The sequence below is a fragment of the Epargyreus clarus genome, unplaced genomic scaffold, assembly GCF_041222505.1.
Source record: "Epargyreus clarus isolate Ecla_fem2 unplaced genomic scaffold, WU_Ecla_fem_2.2 ptg000002l, whole genome shotgun sequence".
Taxonomy (NCBI): Eukaryota; Metazoa; Arthropoda; class Insecta; order Lepidoptera; family Hesperiidae; genus Epargyreus; species Epargyreus clarus.
In genome coordinates, this window is record NW_027332210.1 from 421,406 (window position 1) to 444,429 (window position 23,024).

The 23,024-nt window shown below is 32.8% G+C and overlaps 2 protein-coding genes across 3 annotated transcripts in view; one reads left to right on the forward strand and one right to left on the reverse strand.

Annotated features, from left to right (window-relative positions):
- Window positions 1-23,024, forward strand: part of cpx (synaptic transmission protein complexin) — a 320,263-nt gene that overhangs the window by 212,726 nt on the left and 84,513 nt on the right. Inside the window, exon 3 of one of the 2 annotated variants that reach the window (XM_073077217.1) lies at window positions 12,470-12,551. In XM_073077217.1, the coding sequence (XP_072933318.1) occupies window positions 12,497-12,551 (55 nt within the window). In that variant the 5' untranslated portion in view covers window positions 12,470-12,496. The remainder of the gene's footprint in view (window positions 1-12,469; window positions 12,552-23,024) is intronic. The other variant, XM_073077225.1, reaches the window with a different exon arrangement.
- LOC140744802 (uncharacterized) lies at window positions 18,679-20,802 on the reverse strand. Its single transcript, XM_073076471.1, has 2 exons — window positions 20,656-20,802; window positions 18,679-19,193 (listed from the first exon to the last, which is right to left on the reverse strand). Exons 1-2 carry the CDS (start codon window positions 20,764-20,766, stop codon window positions 18,891-18,893), a joined length of 414 nt encoding a protein of 137 aa, XP_072932572.1. The 5' UTR covers window positions 20,767-20,802; the 3' UTR covers window positions 18,679-18,890.

The following is a 23,024-nucleotide window of genomic DNA, read 5'->3' on the forward strand; positions in this document are numbered from 1 at the left end:
TGATCGAGGGGTCCGAGGTTCACATCCCAGGCACATCTGATTTTACAAAGTTATGTGCGTATTAGAAATTAATTATCACTTGCTTAAACGGTGAAGAAAACATCGTGAGGGAACCTGCATACCTGAGAATTAAAAAAAATCGAAGGTATGTGAAGTTACCAATACGCACTTGGCCAGCGCGGTGGACTATGGCCTATTCCTTCTCATTTTGAGAGGATACCCGTGCCCAGCAGTGGGACAATAATGGGTTGATGATGATGATGATGATGGAACCTACTGATAGGAAGGACGGCCTTAATATAATAATCTAATGTACGAGTATCTAAGTAGGTATTAGATCAATTTATTATGTAACCGTTCTTATGAACGATAAAGTAAAAAAAATACAAATGTGAACGTAGATTTAGCTAAAGGTACAAACCGGAAGGGATTTACAAAGGTATCCGTTTTCCGATATCGATAGTATCCAAGGGACCGATATTTGTGTATCATAAGGATATTGTGTAATCATTTAAGGTGAGGATAAAAGTGTATTCAGTCGTCTAGAAATATTTACTGGTTATTGAAAAATATTCGTCAACCCAATACTGTCTCGCCGCTTGGTCATGCCTAGGAACACCCATGGGTGTACTCTCAGTGATAGGGATTTAGGCCATACTCCACCGAGCTGGTCGAGTACGGTCTGGTAGACTTCAGATATCTTTGATAGTTTTTTAAAGAAGTCCCAAGCGTGTAATTTTGCCCACGATGTGTTCTTTCACTGTTATATCAAGTGACAATTAATTTATAATACGAACATACATTTCAAAAATGGTGCTTGTCTGGGATCGAACTTCGACCTCTAAGAGGCCGAATTTCATCCACGAACTTATAACTATTTTTAAATAGGTTTTTGTATAGGTTAAAGAAAGACAAAAAAAATCTATAAAGTTAGAAAAAAATATTATTTATAACCTTTTCGTCACCTCGCTTATCTACGGATTTTTGGTGTTAAATAGGCACCCTAAGGAAAGTAGGGGTTAATCAAGGGGCCAAGGTTCGAATACCGGGCACGTGCTACTAAATTTCCAAAGTTATGTGTTGGTAAAGAAATTAATAATGATCACCTGCTTTCATGGTGAAAAACATATAGTGAGTTACTTCACTACATACATGCCTGAAAGTTCTTTAAAATAATCTTATTGGTGTGTGAAGTCTACCAATCCGCACTTGGCCAGCGTGGTGCACTATGGCCTAAATTTATTTATTTATTTACTCTTTATTGACCATGTTAAAAATAGTGTGGTGCAAAAGGCGGACTTAATGCTAAATAGCATTATCTCCCAGTCAACCTTAGGGATGTGCAGAAAAATTGAAGGCGGTACAACTATACTAAAAAATAATAATAAATAGGAAATAAAATAAAATGAAAAAAAAGGAGAAAGGAGAACATGAAAAAAGAAAGAATGTGAGAAAGAAAGAGAAAAAAACGAAATAAGATATAAATAAGATATAAATAGATGAAAAGTAAATACATTTTATAATAAATTACTACGTGAAAATGAAGAAAAATTGTGTAGACACCATATCTAATGATGAACTCCTCTCAGTTTGAAGGTGGTAGAACCCTTTGTAGTTCGACTCCGGCGGCACCACCGCCACACCTATTTCTACCTAATAACTGCAGTGTTAGGTGCTGCTGTGTTCCGGTTTGAAGGGTGTGGTAAGGGAGAAAGACTTCCGAGGCATTCCAGCTTAGTCCTCAGGGGTAGCGGCGCATCTGTGGCCGACCTCAGGTAGGAATATCTAATCCTATCTGTGGTTGATTACAGATGTCCATGGGCGGCAGTAGCCACTTACCATCAGGTGGACTGCATGCTCGTCTGCTACTCCTATATTTAAAAAAAAAAAAGTCCTCTCAGTCACACATTCCTCTCAGTCTGAAAGAACTCTATGCCCAGCAGTAGGTAATGATAATGAAAATGAGACAAACTAATTAATACGAAGAACAAACTCTTATCATTAGGGTTAGCCCAGAAAACTACCCCTATTTCTTGTCAACGCTAAAATCCCTTGCAAATGAAATTAGGGTGATTTACATGTATTTATATGAGCGACCCTCTACCCTCGTTTGTATGCAATGGATCTTGCGATAAGGGTGCCCTAATGAGGGATGGCGACACGTTCATCCCTTACGCGATAGTTTGAGTTACTTGGGTATTTATGGAAATAATGAGGTATGACATAACATACCCGCTTCTAAACTTTTACGAAAAAATCCCAAATATTTTTTCGGGGTAAAATGTACCCTTATGGTGTATTATAAAGTAAATAATCTTACATATAAAATTTTAGTGTCACAATGTTAGTTACCGTACTCCTCCGGAACGGCTTTACCGATTTTCACCAAATTCATATGCATATTCAATAGGTCTGAGAATCGGCTACTATTTATTTCTCCTACCCCTAAGTGATGAGGGTTGTTCACCCTTAACATTTTTTTATTTATATGACAACACAACGTTTGTCGGATCAGCTAGTTTTTTTATAAAGTCTGATCAAACTCAATGCTGCCAACGGAGTAGACTACATTATTTTTGGGTATATTTTGGACATTTTAAAGATTGACCTATTGCATTCAAGTTTGCAATCCGCCTGATGTTAAGCGACCGTTATCACCAATAGAAATCTGCCTAATAACTAAATTGGAATGCTTTGTGTAATCTGATGACTAACTTGGAATACCTCGTGTTTTTGTCTTGTGTCTTATGTCATATGTACCTCTTGGCATATACATAGTTTAGGAGAGTAACTGCCTTTGCAAAAGTACATCAGACATTCCAAATTAGTCATCAGAGAAAGCGAATCCTTCAAACCAAAACATATCTACTTGACACTGTACACAGAAATGTGACGGTGGTACCACCATACCAACCACGAAGACTTCCTTGAAACTGCATATTTTTAAAACAAAAACTAATAAAATTGATTACTATCCTACACTTGATAAGTGGCTTATATCACCCATGGATATCTGTCATCAATCCCAGATAAGAAAAGAGATCGGTCACAGATGTGTGGCTAAGTTACCCCTGAGGACCAAGTGGGAACACCTCGGATAAGTATGTCTCTCTTACCACGCCCGACAAACCAGGACACAGCAGCACTTAACACTGTTTGGCAAAGGGATGACTCCCGCCGGGCTAGGTGATCATGCCCGGGGAGCGGCCGTGCTCCAACAGTCTCAATTCGGAACTGGTATATATGCAAGATATTTAGAAAACTTCGATAGCGTGATTCAGCAGCGCCATCTCTTGACGAGTAGCGGGAAGTCGCTACAACTGCTATTATTAGGCAGAAATCGGCGTGACAGTGGTACCAGAGTAAGAACCGTATAGATTTCCACTACCTTCAAATTGCATAATATTTATAGAATACGAAAACTAATGAAATTAATTATTATCCAACAACTTTCTCGAGCTTCAAAGTTAAAGCAAGTGGAAGTAACTTCTGAACTTGCAAATTATAATAGTATCGCGGCCGACCTGCTTGAATATGTTTAAACTAAACTTTGAGAACTATTGATTATATTGCCGTGCATGAGGAGACTGGGGTACGGAAATTTACATATTTAGTCATGAGTTTGGGAACTATAGGTATTAGTTATACTACCCCTAAAAGCACGTAAGATTTAGGTACTAATAATTGAATTAAGGATCAAATATGGCAAATAGTGTATTAGCAACAATTAAAAATATAAGTATAAAGGCAAAAATTCTTTAAAATAATTAACTGAAAAAAGAAAAGCAATTACAAGAATAGTAAAATTATTACAATTCAAACATTATAAGCTATTATAATAAAAATGAAATTATTACGATTTAAACATTATAAGGCACAATATTAAACGTCGTTTTGATAGTTCTTTCGCTAATTATTTTCTTAATGAAATCTACAAAAGAATACAGCATAAAGTATATGGAATACGAAAAAATATAATATTTAGTAAGTATAAAGCACTGAGTTATTAATTTTAAGATCTAAAATCACTCTAAGAGGCAAAACGTCTTAGTGTCAAGTTAAAACGTTAACGTTTTGCATCTTAGTATGGCGTTGTTGTCATGTCGTAACCATAGCAACAGGAACGTGCACAGCAGCGCCACAACGGTTTTTCTTATAACTTCTTTATCCTTAAGCTTACTTTGAAGTCCGCATCCTTACCGCTAGGTGGCGTTGATATACAGGTATATGGTTTGATTGTACATTTTGTTGTAACTACGTTATAATTTCGTAACAAAAATATAGTAGTGTTTAAATATAGTAGTGTTTTTGTAAATATGTAAATTTTGTAAATAAGTTCTTTATTAAGTTATATTTTAATGTATTATTTTTTTAATTAAAATTTTTAAAATGGTTATTGTAATTGCAAATAAATTAATGTAATTATAGGCCACATAAGACAACTTTACGTTTATTACTTACGTACAAAACATTTACGTTTTAATTGTCGATAGTGGACATAATATATAACACATGATATTCTTCCATTCTCTTGTTAGGACAAAATAAAAAATATTGTAATAACTCAAATTTACAGAATAATTGATGGCATTCCTATAATTTTCAAAATAAGAAGCGTCATAATAAAAAGTGCCACTAAAATGCTTCAAAACCATCAATAAATGAAATAAAATATTAAGATTACCAACTCATCGAAATATATAGGATAGAACCAAGTTGGGATACTAAACATTTTTTATTTCATCTCTTAAATACTTAAACGATCAGAAGTTTCACTTCTTTAGCTTTATTGCTCCAAGCGCTGTCAGGAATCATAAACCTAAATATAAATTTTATTTAATGGTTCTTATAATTTAAATTATGGGAGTTTCATTACAAAAATCGCACTTCTGTTGTCAATTTATCTGTCCATAAAATAAACTTAACGTTATAAAGATATTTCCTTAATCGTTTTATTTATTTAGTGCTAGTAATTTTAATATGGTTATACGAAATTAAGATGAAATGGACGAATACAAGAAAGTAGACTTTAATATATTAAATAAAAGTTACCTCAGTTTAATAAGACTTTTTCGTTTTTCAACATTGAATAATATAATTAACATTAACTACTTTACTTAACATTAACTTTATAATTGTAATGTGTTTGTGTTATTATATAAAAAGGCTAAAAACTGTTATAGAACATTTTTTTCTATTGGTCATTTTTTTTCTTTTATTCGGTAGCTAATGACGAGATTTTTTTAGTTCTTGATTACACTAAAGTTATGAATTAAAAAAATCTTAAGTGTTGTCTATTGATCAGGGTTCAATCTTGTAATGTTAAATAAGTTTCAAATAAATGATTAATACACTAAAGTTATCAATTTAAAAAACTTTAAATTTTCTATAATAATCGAAAACTGACAATGTTAAATAAGTTTCAAACAAATTATCTTTCTAGGTATTTTTAATCAAATTTCATGTTTTACGCCTCTCAATTCTATCGAAAACCGAACCCAAAAATGTTTACAACCCCAGCGACCATCGTGATACAAGGCCCCAACTGAAAATTTTGATAAATAATTCTCTGCAAAAAGTTTCGTACCCCGAACATTTAGCACAAAGGCCGCAGAATTAGAATTTATTATGGAAATAAAAAGTTTTCAGTTTTCAACCACCACTTGAATAATGTTTGGGCGTATTTTTGGAAATTTCAAAGTGTGCTTGGCCTTGAATCGAATTTGAATATTCTAGATATTTTGGTGTTTCTTATTCGAAGTTTGTGAATAAATAGGGCCTTTTATATCTACAATATTGTGATAATGCAAACAGTATTTTTAAGCGACTTTAAATATATTTTTTAAAGGTAGAACTAGTACCTAAGGGTCCGTAGGTACCACCGCCTCACTTACTTCTTAGAGTTCTTGTGTTGCGGTGGAAGTATGTGGACGTTGGACGTGTGGACTGACATACATATGAGGCGACAGTATCAATACCCTTACCATGAGTTTTTACGTTTTGACAAATATGACTGTTTTGGTATTTGTTTACGTATTTGCCCACATAATTTCCAATTAGCGCCCCTAGTGGATTGTATCAGAACTATAGTGTCAGTAACGTAATATTAAATATCAAAATTGACAAATGGCGCTTTATGTTTTGTCTCTCTTTTTTGCGAACATGTAAAGTAGACAAAAAGACTTGAACACTTATTTATTGTTACGTTTACTCAGTCTACTGAAGCAAACGGAACAGAATACTGGATTGAGTAAACGTAACGTAAAACTGTGGGATGTTTTGAAAATTCATGGTAAGCTCTGATACTGCTCTGAAGTTGTTGCTAGCAGAGCGGACTAGCAGTTTTACGCGGACTATACCTGCTCGAAAACATTACCCTCCGCACTCGGCAAAAAAATTATTATATTCCGTCCTACTTTGAAGAAGAATAACAGACACACTACCTATAAAGACCAATTAACCCAGCGTCCTCAGAGAACGGAGTAAGTATCTATTGCTTCGACATCAATTTACCGGATACCCGGGTACCCGGATAATCCGTGGTAAACCGGAACCAATCTATTTCATCAGGAAGTTAATCTGCTTCTAGTTTAATTTCCATTGATAAGCGCCTGAGATCCTATCTAAGAGTTGGTAATAAATTTTAATTTGTGCAGAATTTAAAAGTATTTTCGAAATAAAATTAAATTGTGTGATTTTCTGTTAAGATATTTGTCTTATTGTCTTGGCTTGGGTCATTTGATTTCAGGAATATCTACAGACCTGTGTACTGTGTAATTTATTGGGTAATATTTTAATAATTCGGATAAAAAAGTTCGGAAACTAGATATAGACTATTCTAAAATTTTTACGTAAAGCGGATATATATATCTCCAGCAATTTAGTCAAGTAATAATCTCATTTTAACCAAACCATCCAAAGAGATATTTATTTGCACTCGAAATATTTCCATTCCCTTATTAATCTAAAGTATGATATTTAACTAACATTCGATCTTAAAAAGGCATCAATATATTTACGTACCTACGTATACGGGAATTTTGAGAAATATACAATTTTCTCATTAGACTTTTGATATATATTATATGCCTAATATCTTACGGTAGTCAAATATTTTACAAAGGCACTTTGCTAATTAGACTTAATGGTCGATTGACTTTTTGAGTACTTGGACGTTTTGAAAGTAAAGCTACAAAATCATATCGCCGAATATAGACTCAGAATAAACACCCTTGATAAAAATAACCGAAAAAATATGGGTTCAGTCATACAATTTGAGTGCGGAACCCTAAAAAGGTATAAAAAATTCAGCGGCAGATAATCGCTCTTATTCGAGGCTTAACGCTAATCGCCGTAATTTAAACACAAATTGATCGCGTTCTAATCCAACCAATTTACTTTAAATAATTGTTAATTCTTATCTTTTTGGCTAAGAATTCTGGCTTTTTAGAACAAAAATGCTTTTTGGAATGGATACAGCACTGATTTTTGTTTCGAAATTAAGTGAGAGCAGTCTGTAGAGAGTGCCTCAATTTTATTGATTCGATGCTTTGTTTTGTTCCCTTATTTAGTCTGTTATATAAAAATGTGAAATAAAATAACTTAGATAAAAATTATTCATCATCATCATCATCAACCCATTATCGTCCCGCTGCTGGGCACGGGTCTCCTCTAAGAATGAGAAGGATTAGGCCATAGTCCACCGAGCGGGCCAGGTGCGTACTGGTAGACTTCATATATCTTTGAGATTATTTACTTTTTATGAAAATCTCTCAGGTATGCAGGTTTCCTCACGACGTTTTCCTTCACCGTTTAGCAAGTGATAATTAATTTCTAATACGCACATAACTTGTTTTTGTCAAAGTTAAGTTACAAGACAGACGTGTTTTTGCTAATCGAAGAGAAATTTATTGAAAAGTAGTGATTATTTTACTGTTTTCCCGTAGTAAGTTATACCATTGTGTTCAGTGCGTAAAAAGCTATCGAACTGTTGCTTAAATTGAGACCAAAAGTGAGTGCAAAAGTGAAAAATTAAACAAATCAAGTTTAAAATATTCCGTTAGTGAATCAAAACTCTGCTCGACAAACAAAAGACTGCACTTTGGACTCATTAGAGTCTATTATGTACCTACGCTAGAGACACCGCACAGCTCAATAGGCTTACATATTTCGCTTCAAAGTGCAGTAACTCCAACGGTGTTGCGGCACAGCGCAGTACTTAAAGAGTTCACTGCGCCTCTGTAGTGAGATCGATTCCCACAAGTACTGATTTTTTTATTTCTGGAAGATTTGAAGACTAAAAATAACGTACATTTATTTTTTATTTTTTTATAATAAATAAAAAGAAAAAAATTAAACAAAGTAGAGATTTTTTTTTTTTTCTTTAAAACAATTTGAAAAATAATGTCGTCGGTTGCAAAGATTTGTTCTGGGTGCAAAAATACTCTGCCTAAGAAAGAATACATGACTTGTGCCGCGTGTAAGCTTGGATACGACTTACTTTGCGCTAACGTGTCGTCAAAACGCTTTTCTCAAATGGATGCAAGTTACAAAAACAAATGGAATTGCCACGAGTGTCGTAGCAAAGTGCCGAAAACTGATAACTCGAATACACCTGTTCGAGCGACTAGTCGCACTGTTGCTTCCGACGAAGAATGCATGCCAGATCAAGGGGAAGAGAGTAACGTCACTATGAGAACAAAGAAGCAGCACCTGAAGTCCGATAACAATGACTCCTACGTAACCGAGGATACGCTGCGTAGGATATTGAATCAAGAGATGACCGAAATTATCACATGCCTCGTTTCGCAACACTTAGCCAATATAAACCACCAAATTTCTGGGTTTCAAGAGTCCTTATCCTTCTTTAGTAAACAGTACGATGTCCTAATGCAGACAGTTAATGAGAAAACTGAAACTATTAACAACTTAGTGTCAAAAAATGAGAATTTGACGACTCAAGTCAAGAATTTACAAGAGAGGTTGGGTCTAATGGAGCAAAATATGCGGGTATCCAATGTGGATACGGGATGGAAGAATTTTTGTGAGAAAAAGTGAACAAAGTCCTGCTATATATTTAAAGGACGAGGACAGCTTAAAACTTCTTGTGTAGTATTAATTAATAAATAGTTATTAGATATAAAATCTACAAAAATGGCTGTAAGTATTTATTATCAGAATGTGCGGGGCTTAAGAACTAAAACTAATGATGTTTATAAAAATATTCTAATTAACAACTACAACATAATTGTACTTACAGAAACATGGCTAAATTGTAATATTTCTAATAGAGAATTCATTGACGAACGATACATTGTTTACAGAAGAGATCGATTGTGCTCAGAGTATTCAAAAAAAGATGGAGGTGGTGTATTGATTGCAGTGTCCAAATGCATTCCTTCTAGCAGACTTGTCAGCATAGAAAGTAAGGCAGAGGACATGTGGGTTGCAGTTAGTCTTAAAGTAAACAATGCTGTCACCAAAATATTAATCTGTGTAGTATATCTGCCCCCACCTGTGACCGTAGAATATCTTAATAATTTCTTGGAACACGTTACTGATGTTATAGACATAAGTGCTGACCAAGTTATCATATTAGGCGACTTTAATTTGGGCTTCCTTAAATGGTCTCGTGATATAAATACTGGTTCATGCATTGCATCTAATTACAGCTCTCCATTAGGTTTGGCACTTACAGACTTTTTATCGCTAAATAATATATCACAAACGAATGACATAACCAACATTGATGGTAAAATTCTCGACCTAATTCTTACAAATAATACTGTAGAAGTTACAAAGTCATACCATGTCTTAAGCAAAATTGACGACAAACATCCTCCCTTACTCATCACTTTGCTAGAAACAACTTCAAATTTTTTAAAACCTATTCAAGGAGCACGGTTTAATTTTTTCAAAGCCAACTATGTTAAAATATTAGAGTACCTTAAAAGGATAAACTGGATAGCGGAGTTCCGCGACTGTCACGATGTCAACGAAATGACAGAACTCCTTTACCGTAATTTAAATAAAATTGTGGAAAATTATGTCCAAAAAATGAAACCTAAAAACAGTAGGTATCCATCGTGGTTTACTAAACCCCTAATAAAAATTATTCAAGAAAAAGAAAACAAGAGGAAGAAATATATTAAATATGGCAATCCTCGTGATAGAATAGAATACGAACTATTGCGTGAGCGCAGTCAAAAACTAATAGATCTGTGTCTTCGTAATTATAAAAAACGAATTGAGTGCAATATTCGAAGAAACCCTAAATCTTTCTGGCGTTTCATTAAAGACAAGCGGGGTTGCGGAACTACCATACCTGCGGAGATGTTCAATAGTAATGAAACTGCAAACACCGGGACTCTTATCGCAGAATTGTTTGCAAACAATTTTTCCTCGGTATTTAGTTCCATTAACTTGCCTGACAGAGAAGATCTTATAACAGTAGAGTCACCGCATTTGTGTAGCCTGAGGTTCACCGAGCAAGAAGTAATAAGAGAAATTAAAAAAATTGACATCTTTAAGGGCGCTGGTCCCGATGAAATACCGCCCGTCTTCATAAAGCGTTGCGGTCCTGCTCTTGCTTTACCACTGTCACTTATTTTTAACAAATCTCTTAGCGAAGGGGTTTTTCCTGACTTATGGAAAAGAGCTAAGATTGTGCCAATTCATAAAAAAGGTGACAATAGAGACATTAAAAACTACCGTCCTATCTCTATACTTTCATGCATGTCTAAACTGTTTGAGTCGCTTGTTTGTCCTTTCATCACACGCCATCTAGAAAATGTTATCTCAGAAAATCAGCATGGATTCAAAAAGGGACGCTCTGTCCAAACGAATTTAATATCATTTATGTCTTACCTCAGCAAAGAAATAGACAGAGGGCAACAAGTGGACGCTATCTACATGGATTTTTCCAGCGCATTCGACAAAGTCTGCCACTCGCGTCTGCTATGTAAATTAAGAAAGTATGGGATAGACGGGAACCTATTACAATGGTTTAAGTCCTACCTAGCAAAAAGACTCCAGTTTGTGGTGCTTAACGGTCACAAGTCTCATGAATATGTTGCACATTCTGGAGTCCCCCAGGGTTCCCATTTAGGTCCTGTCCTTTTCTCGGCGTTTGTTAATGACATTACACATTCAATCCAAAACTGTCAATACTCTCTTTTTGCTGACGACTTAAAAATTTATAAAACAGTTACGTCGAACAATGACGCTCAACTCATACAAAATGACCTTGATAAAATTAATGCTTGGTGTGATGCAAATGGAATGATTCTAAATACAAAAAAATCTTATCACATTAAGTACACTCGAAAAAAGAAGTTCTTGCCAACATTATACAAATTAAACCTAGAGACGCTCGAAGAAGTAGAAGAAATTCGCGATCTTGGTGTGATGATGGACTCAAAATTAAAATTTAAAGCACACGTGGATGCCACTGTTAAGCAAGCTGCAAAAATGCTAGGCTTTATCAAAAGGAATACTAAAGGTTTCATGTCACCTACAACCAAAATTATACTTTTTAACTCGCTAGTTCGCAGCAAACTTGAGTTTGCATCCACAGTCTGGAATCCACAATACGCAGTGAATTCACAACGCATTGAGAGACTACAAAGATCTTTTACCAGACATCTAGCCTTTTACTCCACTGGAATCTCTCATAAAGCCACTTACGACCTTCGGCTAAAACATTTCAACATGATTTCGCTCCATAATCGTCGCATATTATTAGATGTCACATTTTTAAAAAATCTATTGTCTGGCGAAATAGACTGTAATGAGATAACATCCAACATAAACCTTAATATACCGTATAGGTACCCTCGACATACCATTAGAAACATTTTTTATGTTACTGTATGCAGAACGAATGTCCTCAAACACTCCCCTTTGCCACGAATGTGCTCTGAATACAATAGACTCTCTGCACTTATTAACGAAATTGATATATTCCACGACTCAGGCGCAAGCTTGAGAAAAAAGCTTACCGCACATTTCTGCAAATAAACTACAAAACAATACTTTATATTAGTTATTTAGTCTATAAACTTTATACTATATTTATACTTTATATTATGATCGTCTATATTTAGCATTAACAAAGATGTACGCACCTGTAACAGGCATGCATACCAGTCTACGTGTTTAGAATAAGTTTGTATAAATATTGTATGTAATGCTGTTGGTGTGTCTTTAATAAATAAATAAATAAATAAATAAATAAATAAACTTTGAAAAATCAGAGGTGCGTGCCTGGGATTTGAACCTCGGACCGCTCGATCGAGAGGCCGAGTTTCTTAACCACTAGGCTATCACTGCATGGATAAAAATTTACTATTTATAATCGTCTCTAGTTTTTTTGTCACACTTACAAACTATACTTACTCCTATTACTTACCAAGGTTATGAATGTTTCATATTGACAATTTGATTCTAATAACATTTTTCCTTGTTTCAGAAGTAAGCGGTTGAACAGACAGTCAAGATGGCGGCATTCGTGGCTAAGCAGATGGTCGGCAACAAATTAAGCGCCGTTAAAGGTAAGAAAATTCTAATAAAAATATATAACATTAGTACCACAGTATAAGGATATATCGCACATGCCAAATTAAAGGGTATTAAGTCTAAAAAGGCGATTTTTTTTTATTTGCGTTTCGAATTCCATATTTTTTTCTCTATAAATTGGCCTGACAATGATATTTTTAGGCCTATTCATTTATAAGATATGGCCACATATTTCTTTATGGACTGTTCAATCACGCTATTTCCGATTCGGTCAAAAGGGTCACAACTTAGTTGATTCAGTTGACGCTCAGCGCCACATACATTTATTGCGAGTTGCTGCCAGTGTTTTGTCAACTTCGGAGCAAACGCATACATTGTTAGTATTCTATACAGTATTATTTTAAGTTAATACCCTTTTGCCTGTTAAATAATGACGTCTTTTTTGGGTCACTATAATATAATACCCTATTCACTGTTTAATTTTGAATAATTTGTAATTTTTATATAAAATATTGCAAAATGATACTTTATAGCCCTCGATTTGCTTGTAATAATACTCTCTTGTTTGTAATTGTTGTTAAGTTAGTGTAAGTGTCAAATTAGATACTACCTTTTGTCGAGTATTCATTGAAAAAAATTTAAAGTTTTAGATTTTTACAAAACTATGAAGCGAAATAATAGAGCCGAAAGGATAACGAGGGCAGTCTACGACCGCCAAAGTAAATCCGAAAGCAATTCTATAGGTGAAAATAAAGACCGGTTTTCTGATAGTGATGACATTAGCGACCCAACGTATGTTCCCGAAAATAATTCGGAGCGGCGTTCTCAATCATGTGCATCAGAGTCATCAGGTAGCTATCAAACCTGTGACTATGTCTCGTGTTCTTCGGAGGTGTTTCCAGCTTGCAGTAAGTGCAATAGTTTTCTATGTTGGGATCATTTTGACAACGTTCAGACATATACCGATTGTGAATTTCACAACAACAAAACTGCTCATATGACCAATAATGCTCACGATAGCACATTGATAGGGGAAACAGTCAAACTGATTTACAAGACAATACTCTTACTGAAACGAACCACGATAACGTATTATCTGATTTAACCAATCTCGCCAGTGAGCAGCACTGTGACTATAAAAATTGTTTTGAATAAAAATTTAGGACATGCTTTCAATGTCAAGGATTTCTCTATCTCCATCATTAACAAATTTCATACGGATAATAACTGTACGCTGCAACTCATTTTCTACGGGTCTTGCCAATACTATCACTGTTACTAAATCTATGAAGCAGATCATCACGAAGAAACGCAATTTAGGATGGGAGTACATAAATTCGAAAAAGAAGCGAGTGGACCCCTGATCACCTAAAAATCCCTGTGATGAAGCTACCTGTAGGTTGAAGTGTACATCAAATATAGATGAAACTAAACTAAACCATATTTTTGATAATTACTGGTTATTGTGCGCATTGGGGCAAAGAGATTTCATTAATAATACACTATGTATTACTAATGAAATCTCTTATGCAGGAAATATAATCAAAAAATCTTTCTAATCGTTGTATTAATTGTGAAAATGAAAATTTGTTGGATATCTTTTACAGATTTTTAAGTAGTTACAAAAATGATAATTTTGTTCTTGTATTTTTGTAACTGTATTGTTTCCAGTATAATTGTTACTGTTTTTTTTGTTTTAAATACTTTATTTCCAATATATTTTTTGTAACACTATTTATTTTATTACCTTGTTAGTTAAAACTAAACATTCCGCAAATTTTATATGGTAATATCTTTAATTATTACTTGATATTATCAAATTGTAGTGAAATTTGGTAAGGCAAGACAGTCGTAAGTGAATAATATGAGCGATTTGAACTGCTTATACAGTATCATCTTTAACGGGTTGTGTAAAACTCCCAATAAAACGGAAATATCAGCTGATACACCTACCAAACTTACTAAATATAAACTAGGATAATGCAGTTTAAAGATGAATATAAAAGTAGGACATTACAGCCATTCATTTTGCTGCAATAAATTTTCAAACTTTCAAATCGCGTTATCTCAAACACTGTTTTTTAAGATAATACTGTATTGTTTGTGTCGTGCGATATACAGTATTTTATCTTCAAACAAACGCACGAAACGCAAGCCACGCCTACTCGCTCCGAGGTTAGTAATCATTTGGTATACGCACTGTCGTGAATGTGCCACGGTGACGAGCGGGTGATGTGACGGTTTTTAAGAAGTATATTTTTTTGTTTCTACTACTACTACTACTAAATTAGATTAGTTTTTAGTTAATATAATTTGATATTTTAAAAAAATACGTATGATTGTTGTAATTTTGGTTCAGTAGACAGGTGTTAGTTTGTTATTTGAGGTTATCCCTCTTCTGAATTAATAGAATAAAACTATTTCTTCGACCAATTTACAACTTTTATTATTCCCGCGCAAAATAAAACTCGAAACTGTTGATAAACGAAGGGCTTGCTTGCACAACGCACGTGTCGTATTTATTCGTCGTCGCGCGGCGCAACAAAGGCTTAGGGCGTGGCTTAGCAGCCTTTCGGCACCCGTTTGTTCGCGCGATATGCCGCCGAGGGACTATTCTGAATGAGGTAATATAAATATTAGAAAATGAGAATTGATCTTAATTTATTTAGATCAATATTTTATTATCGTTGTATTCTTTTAATATCGTCAAAAATAAGAAACTACCATTTGAAAGGTATTGTCTTGATAGGTTTGTTTACATTTTGGACACCCAATTATGAATCGGAGTATAGATTAAAATTATTATTAAATATTGTATTAGAAATTAAACTAAATATTGCATAATTTATGTTAATTTATAAGCTATCATGTCGAACATATTTCATATTTTATTGTTGTAACTGTCAAGTACCCAATTATAAGAATAGTTTTTATTACGTAATATATACATATTAAAAAACATAACATGCATGCAATTTACTATAACATTTATTTGTTTAAATAAAAAAATACAACATTTACAATCAAAAAATTAAAAAGAAAGTCAAGTATGCACATGTAATTAAAAAACTGTAGGCAAGCAGCCCTAACGCGTAACCTTGCCCAGCGCAACCGTAGGTATCTAATTCAAGGTCAGGGCCGAGTTAAAATACTGTATATATCCTTATACTGTGTTAGTACCTTCTACTGGATTTATAAGTAATTCTATTAGACTTATACGCTATACAAACAAGATGTTATGTTACTAGGTAATTTAGATTTTTGTTTTGGGGGTTTGTATATTTATGAATATACTTACTATTTTTAATTTTATTTTTATGTAATTTGATGTCTTGTTTTCATGCTGTCGCTGCCTATAATTATTGTGCTAGCACTTACCTTGGATTTTTTGTATGTTTAATTGAATATGTAAAGGTGTAAATAATGTTGGCAACCTTTTAATAAGTAAATAAAAAAATAAATATACAAACAACCAGACCCAAAACAAAAATTTAAATTCTTCATTCAGATATTTGTCTGACCGGGGACCGAACTCGGAACTCTCTGCGAGTCAGAATGGTGACCGCTCGTAGTAAAATATCAAATCATCAATAAATCTAAACGACAAAGCTCTCATTATAAGCGTTTGAAAAATGCCTTCGTTACCGAAGGAGATTAAAAATATAAGGTAAAGCGCCCTCTGGGGAAATTATTTAAAGGTTTTACTTGTGGCCCGCCTTTGAAGTGAGATTGTTGTAGAGAACATGGTAATTTTATTGACAGATATTGAATGTAGAATTTAGGAAGTAATTTAAATAATAAATTATTTAGTAATAAAATTAATAAATCAATTGAGTAATAAATTAATTTAGTAATGAATTAATTAAAATAATGAATTTAGGGTATCACGTAAATTATGGCGTGGATACTTGGAATTAAAGAAAGTATTTTTATACATTCTCCGACTTATCGAGTCAGTTATATGATGAAATCTGTCGCGGGCAAATTTTATTAAAATAATATAATAATTTATTTTAAAATAATTAATTTATATTTATTTATTTTATTGTACTTTATTAATGATTAATTTAATGTTTTATTTGTACATATTGTGAATAAAGATGTTTTTGTTTTTTTCATAGACAGAAAACAATCTTTCCCTATTTACATTATATTGCATAAATAGGTATAAGGTATATGTTGGGAAATAAATATGATAATATTCATGATTATACAATTAAAAGAGATAAGGTATTAACAAATTAACAAATAATCGAGTAATTTCAAAAATTAACGCGGCGTACATTAAAACTTCAAAAAATCAGATTTTCCAATTTTAAGTGTGATTAATTTTCTCTTGTGATTACCTCAAAACTCTTTTAGAAAAAACCTTTGCTATTACAAAGAATATACAATAGTGCCTTTGGTATCCTAAAATATAAACATAATACCAATTCCCAATAATCTCCCTAATGAAGCGCATAAAAAATTAAAAATGTAAGTAAGGGGCGCCCTCTAGGGAAATTATCTGGAGGTTTTTATTTATTGGTCGCGGAATCTCTTGTTGTTCCTCTGGGGAGAGCGACGTTCCGAGCTAGTCCTTTGAAGTTAGTGGTTATTGTTGGGACGTACTTTGAACCATTTATGTGTAGACTTTAAATTTTTTTGTTATGTTTTTAACATTATTAGCAAGAATTAATAAGAATTTTTGAAATGATTAAATTAGAAAATGTCATGATTAATAATTAAGATTCAATTTTAATTTTAATTTGACATATAAGTAAGTGCACATTCATAAATACCCAAGACCAGAATTTTTATTATCCCAAAATAGGACTCAATTTTAATGCTTTGAAGATGGTAGAACTCTTTGTGGTTCGACTCCGGCGGCGCCACCGCCACACCTCTTTCTACCTAATAACAGCAGTGTTAGGCGCTGCTGTGTTCCAGTTTGAAGGGTGTGGTAAGGGAGACATACTTTTCCGAGGCGTTCCAGCTTAGTCCTCAGGGGTAGCGGCGCATCTGTAGCCGACCTCAGGTAGGAATATCTAATCCTGGGGTTGATTACAGATGTCCATGGGCGGCAGTAGCCACTTACCATCAAGTGGACTGCATGCTCGTCTGCTACTCCTATTATAAAAAAATAAAATAAAATAAATATCGACAACCCTGCAGGTTCTGTCACCTTAAAGTGATTTTCTTTGCATTTTTAATCACTGCAAAAAACATTTAAAGCCTCATTTTTCGAAAATAAAATGTTACTAAGATACCAAGAACTCAGTTCTATGAAATCAGAATCACCTTCGCTATCACAACAGCGCGAAGGTTCTATTAACCAAATAACACGAAGGCACGTACCTCGTTACAGATAGTGATACTTTAAGGTGAGCTTCAGACGTAGAACCTTCAGCTTTGCACTTTTGATTTGTAAGTTTCAATTTTTATATTTAAAGGGTCAGACTTCGCGGGTTTTCAATTTTTGATTTTAGGCAAAAAATCTTTGATATTTTTTTTGTACTTTGTAAAGTTTTTCTCTCTGCAAACCCTGTTTTTATCAGATTACAGATGGACATATCAGAAAATTCTTTGACTATCATATTTGAGGTATTGTCCATTATACTTTATTTTCGATTTTTAGGTAGATGTTTTTTTGCTGATATATCTACATCAACTTTGATAACATTTTTGTGCCTAGACTTTTTCTTCATATGTTTTAGTATTATTCAAGTAAAGATGCAAAAATATTTTTTTCAATTTAAGTATATGTGCTAAGAAAATTATAATTTGAAACTATTATTAAGCGTTGTTTATTTGTAAATAATTATAGTTTAAAAACTGAAAACCACGCTAAAATCGTTAATTCTGATTCCTGACGATCCTCATGAGGAGAATGGGATTTTTTTTTAAAATCGAGCATTGTCATCGGTTCTTCATAATTGTTCAAAATTTTAAATTAATCGGACCGTTCAAAGTGGGTAAAAATTGAGGATAAAGATTCCGTTACATACACACATACATACAGTCTATAGAAATAGAAATATCAAAAAATACCACGTTTGTAAAATTTAATCTATTTTATTATTTATATAAAATTAATTTACTAATCTAAATATAGAATGTTTATTAACACAAACATTATATTTCATTCAAATCATTAATTTCAATTATTATCATATTTTTAATGTTATCTTTTTTTTTTTTTTTTAATTTTGTTATAGTTTTAATTGTTTTACTATATAAATATTTTTCCTAGTGTCACAATAGTCACAAAATTTCTTAACTAGCCTTATATATAATTATATTTATATCTAATTTTATTTGCATTGGAAGACGCATTATTATTGCATTAAAATTAAAAAAAAAACAACTTAAAACTAAATAAAACAATATCACTATCACTGATCAAAATCCATTGAATACTCCTTATTATGAAACAGACTAATCAACACCTTCTTTCTCATTCCCCCATACACGTCTGGGCTATAGCCGTCCTGCTCGCACTCTCTGACGTAGGCATGTTTGATTACGTCACAGGAATCCGGGAGTAGGGTCTGTTTCCTCTTCCTGGCCTTCCTGGAACGGTCCAGGGAGCTCCGTTGCACAGTTCCTTTGGGACTGTCAGCCAATGGGGAGTGGAATAGTTTCTTGCTTATCGGCTGTAGGTTTGTCTGCTTTCGTATTGGGGAATCTGTTTCCATCTGTAATTAATAAAATTAAATATTGTGGTTAGTAATATACAGAATTTGATGTTTCATTCGAAACGTGAATTTGTCACGAAAGCTATTAACATTTATTTGGGGTACAATGAGCAAATATGCTTGAAAGTCATCTATTGTTAAATGGTCACTGTGATATGTGGATATCTCATCATCAACTCATTATTGTCCCACCGCTGGAACGGGTTCCCTCTCAGATTCAAAGGAGCTGTCATAGACTCGCTGTCTAAGTGCAAATTGGTAGACTTCACACACTTTTGAGAACCTTTGCTTTTTGGATATTCATTATGGATCGGAAATAAGATAGGAGTCCCATTAGATATCGCCATGTACTCGTGATAGATAAAGTATCTAATATGTTGTATATCGATTTGTATTACCACGCCCTTTAAACCACAAGACCACAACACTACACTGTTGATATAAGACAGAATTAAGGGTAGTAGTGTCCCTACAGTCGAAGTAAGTTTTCCGTTTGTCAAAGAGTATTTTCGTTTCGTTGCTGAATGCTTAAATACGTAGTCTTTCAAGTTTTACAACGTTACTCTGTCTTAGTATGGCGCGGTGGTTGAATGGTAATTTTTACAAAGACTGGAATGTGACCACCGAATTTCTACCACCGGATTTACACAAAGTCGACCCAAAGTAATAGATAATCCCATCATACACTAACAATGTGTTGGCCATAAGTGTGTCATAACAAAGGGTCTCGGAACCATAAATTTTTTTACACACATGTTCAATTTTGAAGCAGGTATGCAACTACCTGCTACAAAATGCATTGAAAAAAATTGTTTAGAATGCGTTTGGTCAGATTTTTATATACTACGTCTATTATTCATAATTCTTTGGTAGAAATTGTAGATATAGCTATTCATTAGATATAGCATTCACATTGTAATATCTTGGAAATATATCGCTATTTGCACGTATTATTAAGTATCATAAAGAAAATTATTAATTCGAAAGTATTTTAAGAAAGAAACAAAGAAATACCTACAGTACAAATTAATTTTAAGACGATCAGTAAATGACTTTCTCACTTTAAAATGCTAAAAATAATAGCAAACACACTTTTTTTCTGAAAACAAAGTTTAAATATTAGTTAACAATTACATTATACTAAATTACAAAGCATTACCCATAATTATCATCATAAGGTTAAAGATTGTATATTTTCTTAATTAAGGTTAGAATAATATTTACTGTGTCAATGTATCTGTTTCAAACTATTAAACTATCTTCTGACTTCACAAAAAGTAAATAAAAACAAGTATTTCATAACATCTACAAAACTGCCATATGAGTTTATTGATCTCTGACAGAAAACACCTACTTTAAATTCATGTCCTTTGCTCTCTTTTACGGCGTCAGTCACATTTGTAACATGTCTGACATTTTAAACTTAAATAACACACAATAAACTAAATTTACACACACTCACCACATCAGGATCAGGTGAGAACTCAAGCGACGTATTCATCACATTATTCCTTATTAACACGATTAAATTCTCTCTACTGACTGTATTTATTGGGGTTGACAACGCAGCCATTACTGTTTCTGATGTGCGCTTGATCGTGGCTTAAAACTGACTGAATTGAAATATAGGGATGGCGATCTAAGACCGATTAAACGAAAAGTCGATTTTTATAATCGATATCTAGTATTGAAGCGATTCAGTGAATCGATATTTCATACTAGGAAATCAAGATTAGATTTTTTCTTTTTCGATTACAGCTATAAAATTATTTACAATTACTTAAATTTACAGTAACGTAAAAAAATAAGAGTTTTTCACTTAATTAGTCTAAAACTCCCTAGCACTATGGATTTCTACTCAATTTACTTCGCCGGTCGTCTATTGACGTATAAGGGATAAATAGTTTATTTTTTAACTTCTATCTAATTGTTAAAACTACTTAAAATGGTTAAAAAGTATAAAACATCGTTTAAATTAGTCGCCTTTTTGTTTTATATCGATTTGTATGAATTTGTATTAACTCAGTAACCGAATCTAAAAAATATCAATTTTTGGAAAATAGATTCTTTAGGCCTAGATTTTTTGAGTATCGATTCGAATCGATTTAAGAATCGATCTTTTTCGAAAAAAGTTGGCATCCCTACTGACTGAGTTGAAAGACGCTTCGCCCTTAGTAAAGATAATTTATATTGTGTAGCTAATCTTTCGTATGGTTACTCTGTAGTAATGATCCATTGTACTGTGGTACATGACCATTTGGACGAAATGTTATATTAAAGAATTATCTAAAAACAATCACTCTCGACGTTTAGTCTGATATTAATTAAAGAGGAGAAATATGGAGAGGTGGAATTTTTAGATAGAATATAATTTAATATTAAAACGGTCTTATACGAGTAACTAAAGAAATTCAACGTTTATAAAAAAAACTTTATTGAGTTAATTTTTTTTTAATTTACTACTTATCTGGAGGCACAGCAGTGCCTCCGCCAAGTCGAGCCAAAAAAAGCGTACCATACTTTTCTCGAAGCAATTCAGTCGAGTTTTTCCGTCACAAACACACAGAAACGAATTGCTATGTGTAAACATTAAAATTTAAACTAAATTTAAAGTATTTTAGTTAAATTAACATTTTACCAGTCTATATGCATTTTATGCCTGCCTAGCTGAAAGAAAACTAGAAATAAAATTAAAAACTTGAAAAGAACTGATTTGACGTTTAATGTTAAAACAATATTTTCACTCCAAGAATTTAAAATAATTTTCAAATAGATTTATTAATGGGACGGATCAAAAATTAAAAAGGTTATATTTATAATTTGTAAAAGTATTTATTATAATTGTCCAATTAAATGTCACGATATTTATCCTATAAATAATTACTTTAAATAAATCTAAATATTTTAAAATAAAAAAAAATCAAGTCATATTAATATTATATCCATTAGTAGTCGCAATTACATTTTTAAATAATCATTAATTATATGTAACCATAGAAAAAGTAAACATAGACACTTCTAAAAAAATTCTGGTATTACATCAGTCATATGGATCTTATACAAAACTATTGGTGTTATACATATTGGCGGAAAGAAAAAAAATCGTAGTTATTAGAAGTATATTTGTTTACGTAGTCTGTGTGATCAATTATTATAGGTCTAATATTTATGATTAATCGTTATTAAAAAACGATCCAATGTTTGCCTACCAAAGATTGACATTAAAAATTTTCTAAACATTATAAAATTTCCGCCATTAGTAGATAGGTAAAAATAGGATAGAGTACGTAAACATATAACAATTTCTATTATATAACAATAATTACTATAGTTTTAATTATATTTAAAGATTTTGAACGCAATTTAAATATTATTATCTAATACACCATAGACACCATAATATATTTTTTCACCTTTACTCAGCAAGTAAGGGAATTATAATGTAACTTAATATTAAATTCTCACATGGGATTTCACTTATAAGACGCAAAAGTTTACTTCACTACGTTTACTATTAGGTACAGCATTCATTACCCGGTTAGGTAAACAATGATAAAATGAATTAAATATATTTTTCGGCTATGTATTTTTGTAAAAGTGTCCATCAACCCTTAGGAAAGGGTGGGATAGGGTTCTGAAGTGTTGCGTGTCGAAATTAATATATTAATAATGTTCGTATCGAATCGCTAAATCGGGCATATCATGAAACGTCCATAAAAGTAGATGGAAATGATAATATTAGCTTTACTATAATTTTTATCAATTACACAAACAGTTCTATCGTTTTTTTTGTTATGTAAGATTCTGTACGATTTTTTATATAATATGCAG

What these genes read in the sequence shown, in the direction of transcription:
- LOC140744802 (XM_073076471.1), bottom strand. Translation starts at nt 20,766, where the DNA reads ATGGCTGCGTTGTCAACCCCAATAAATACAGTCAGTAGAGAGAATTTA. An exon ending in TCTCACCTGATCCTGATGTG is followed by an intron (nt 19,194 to 20,655) that starts GTGAGTGTGTGT and finishes TATTAATTACAG; the next exon opens with ATGGAAACAGATTCCCCAAT.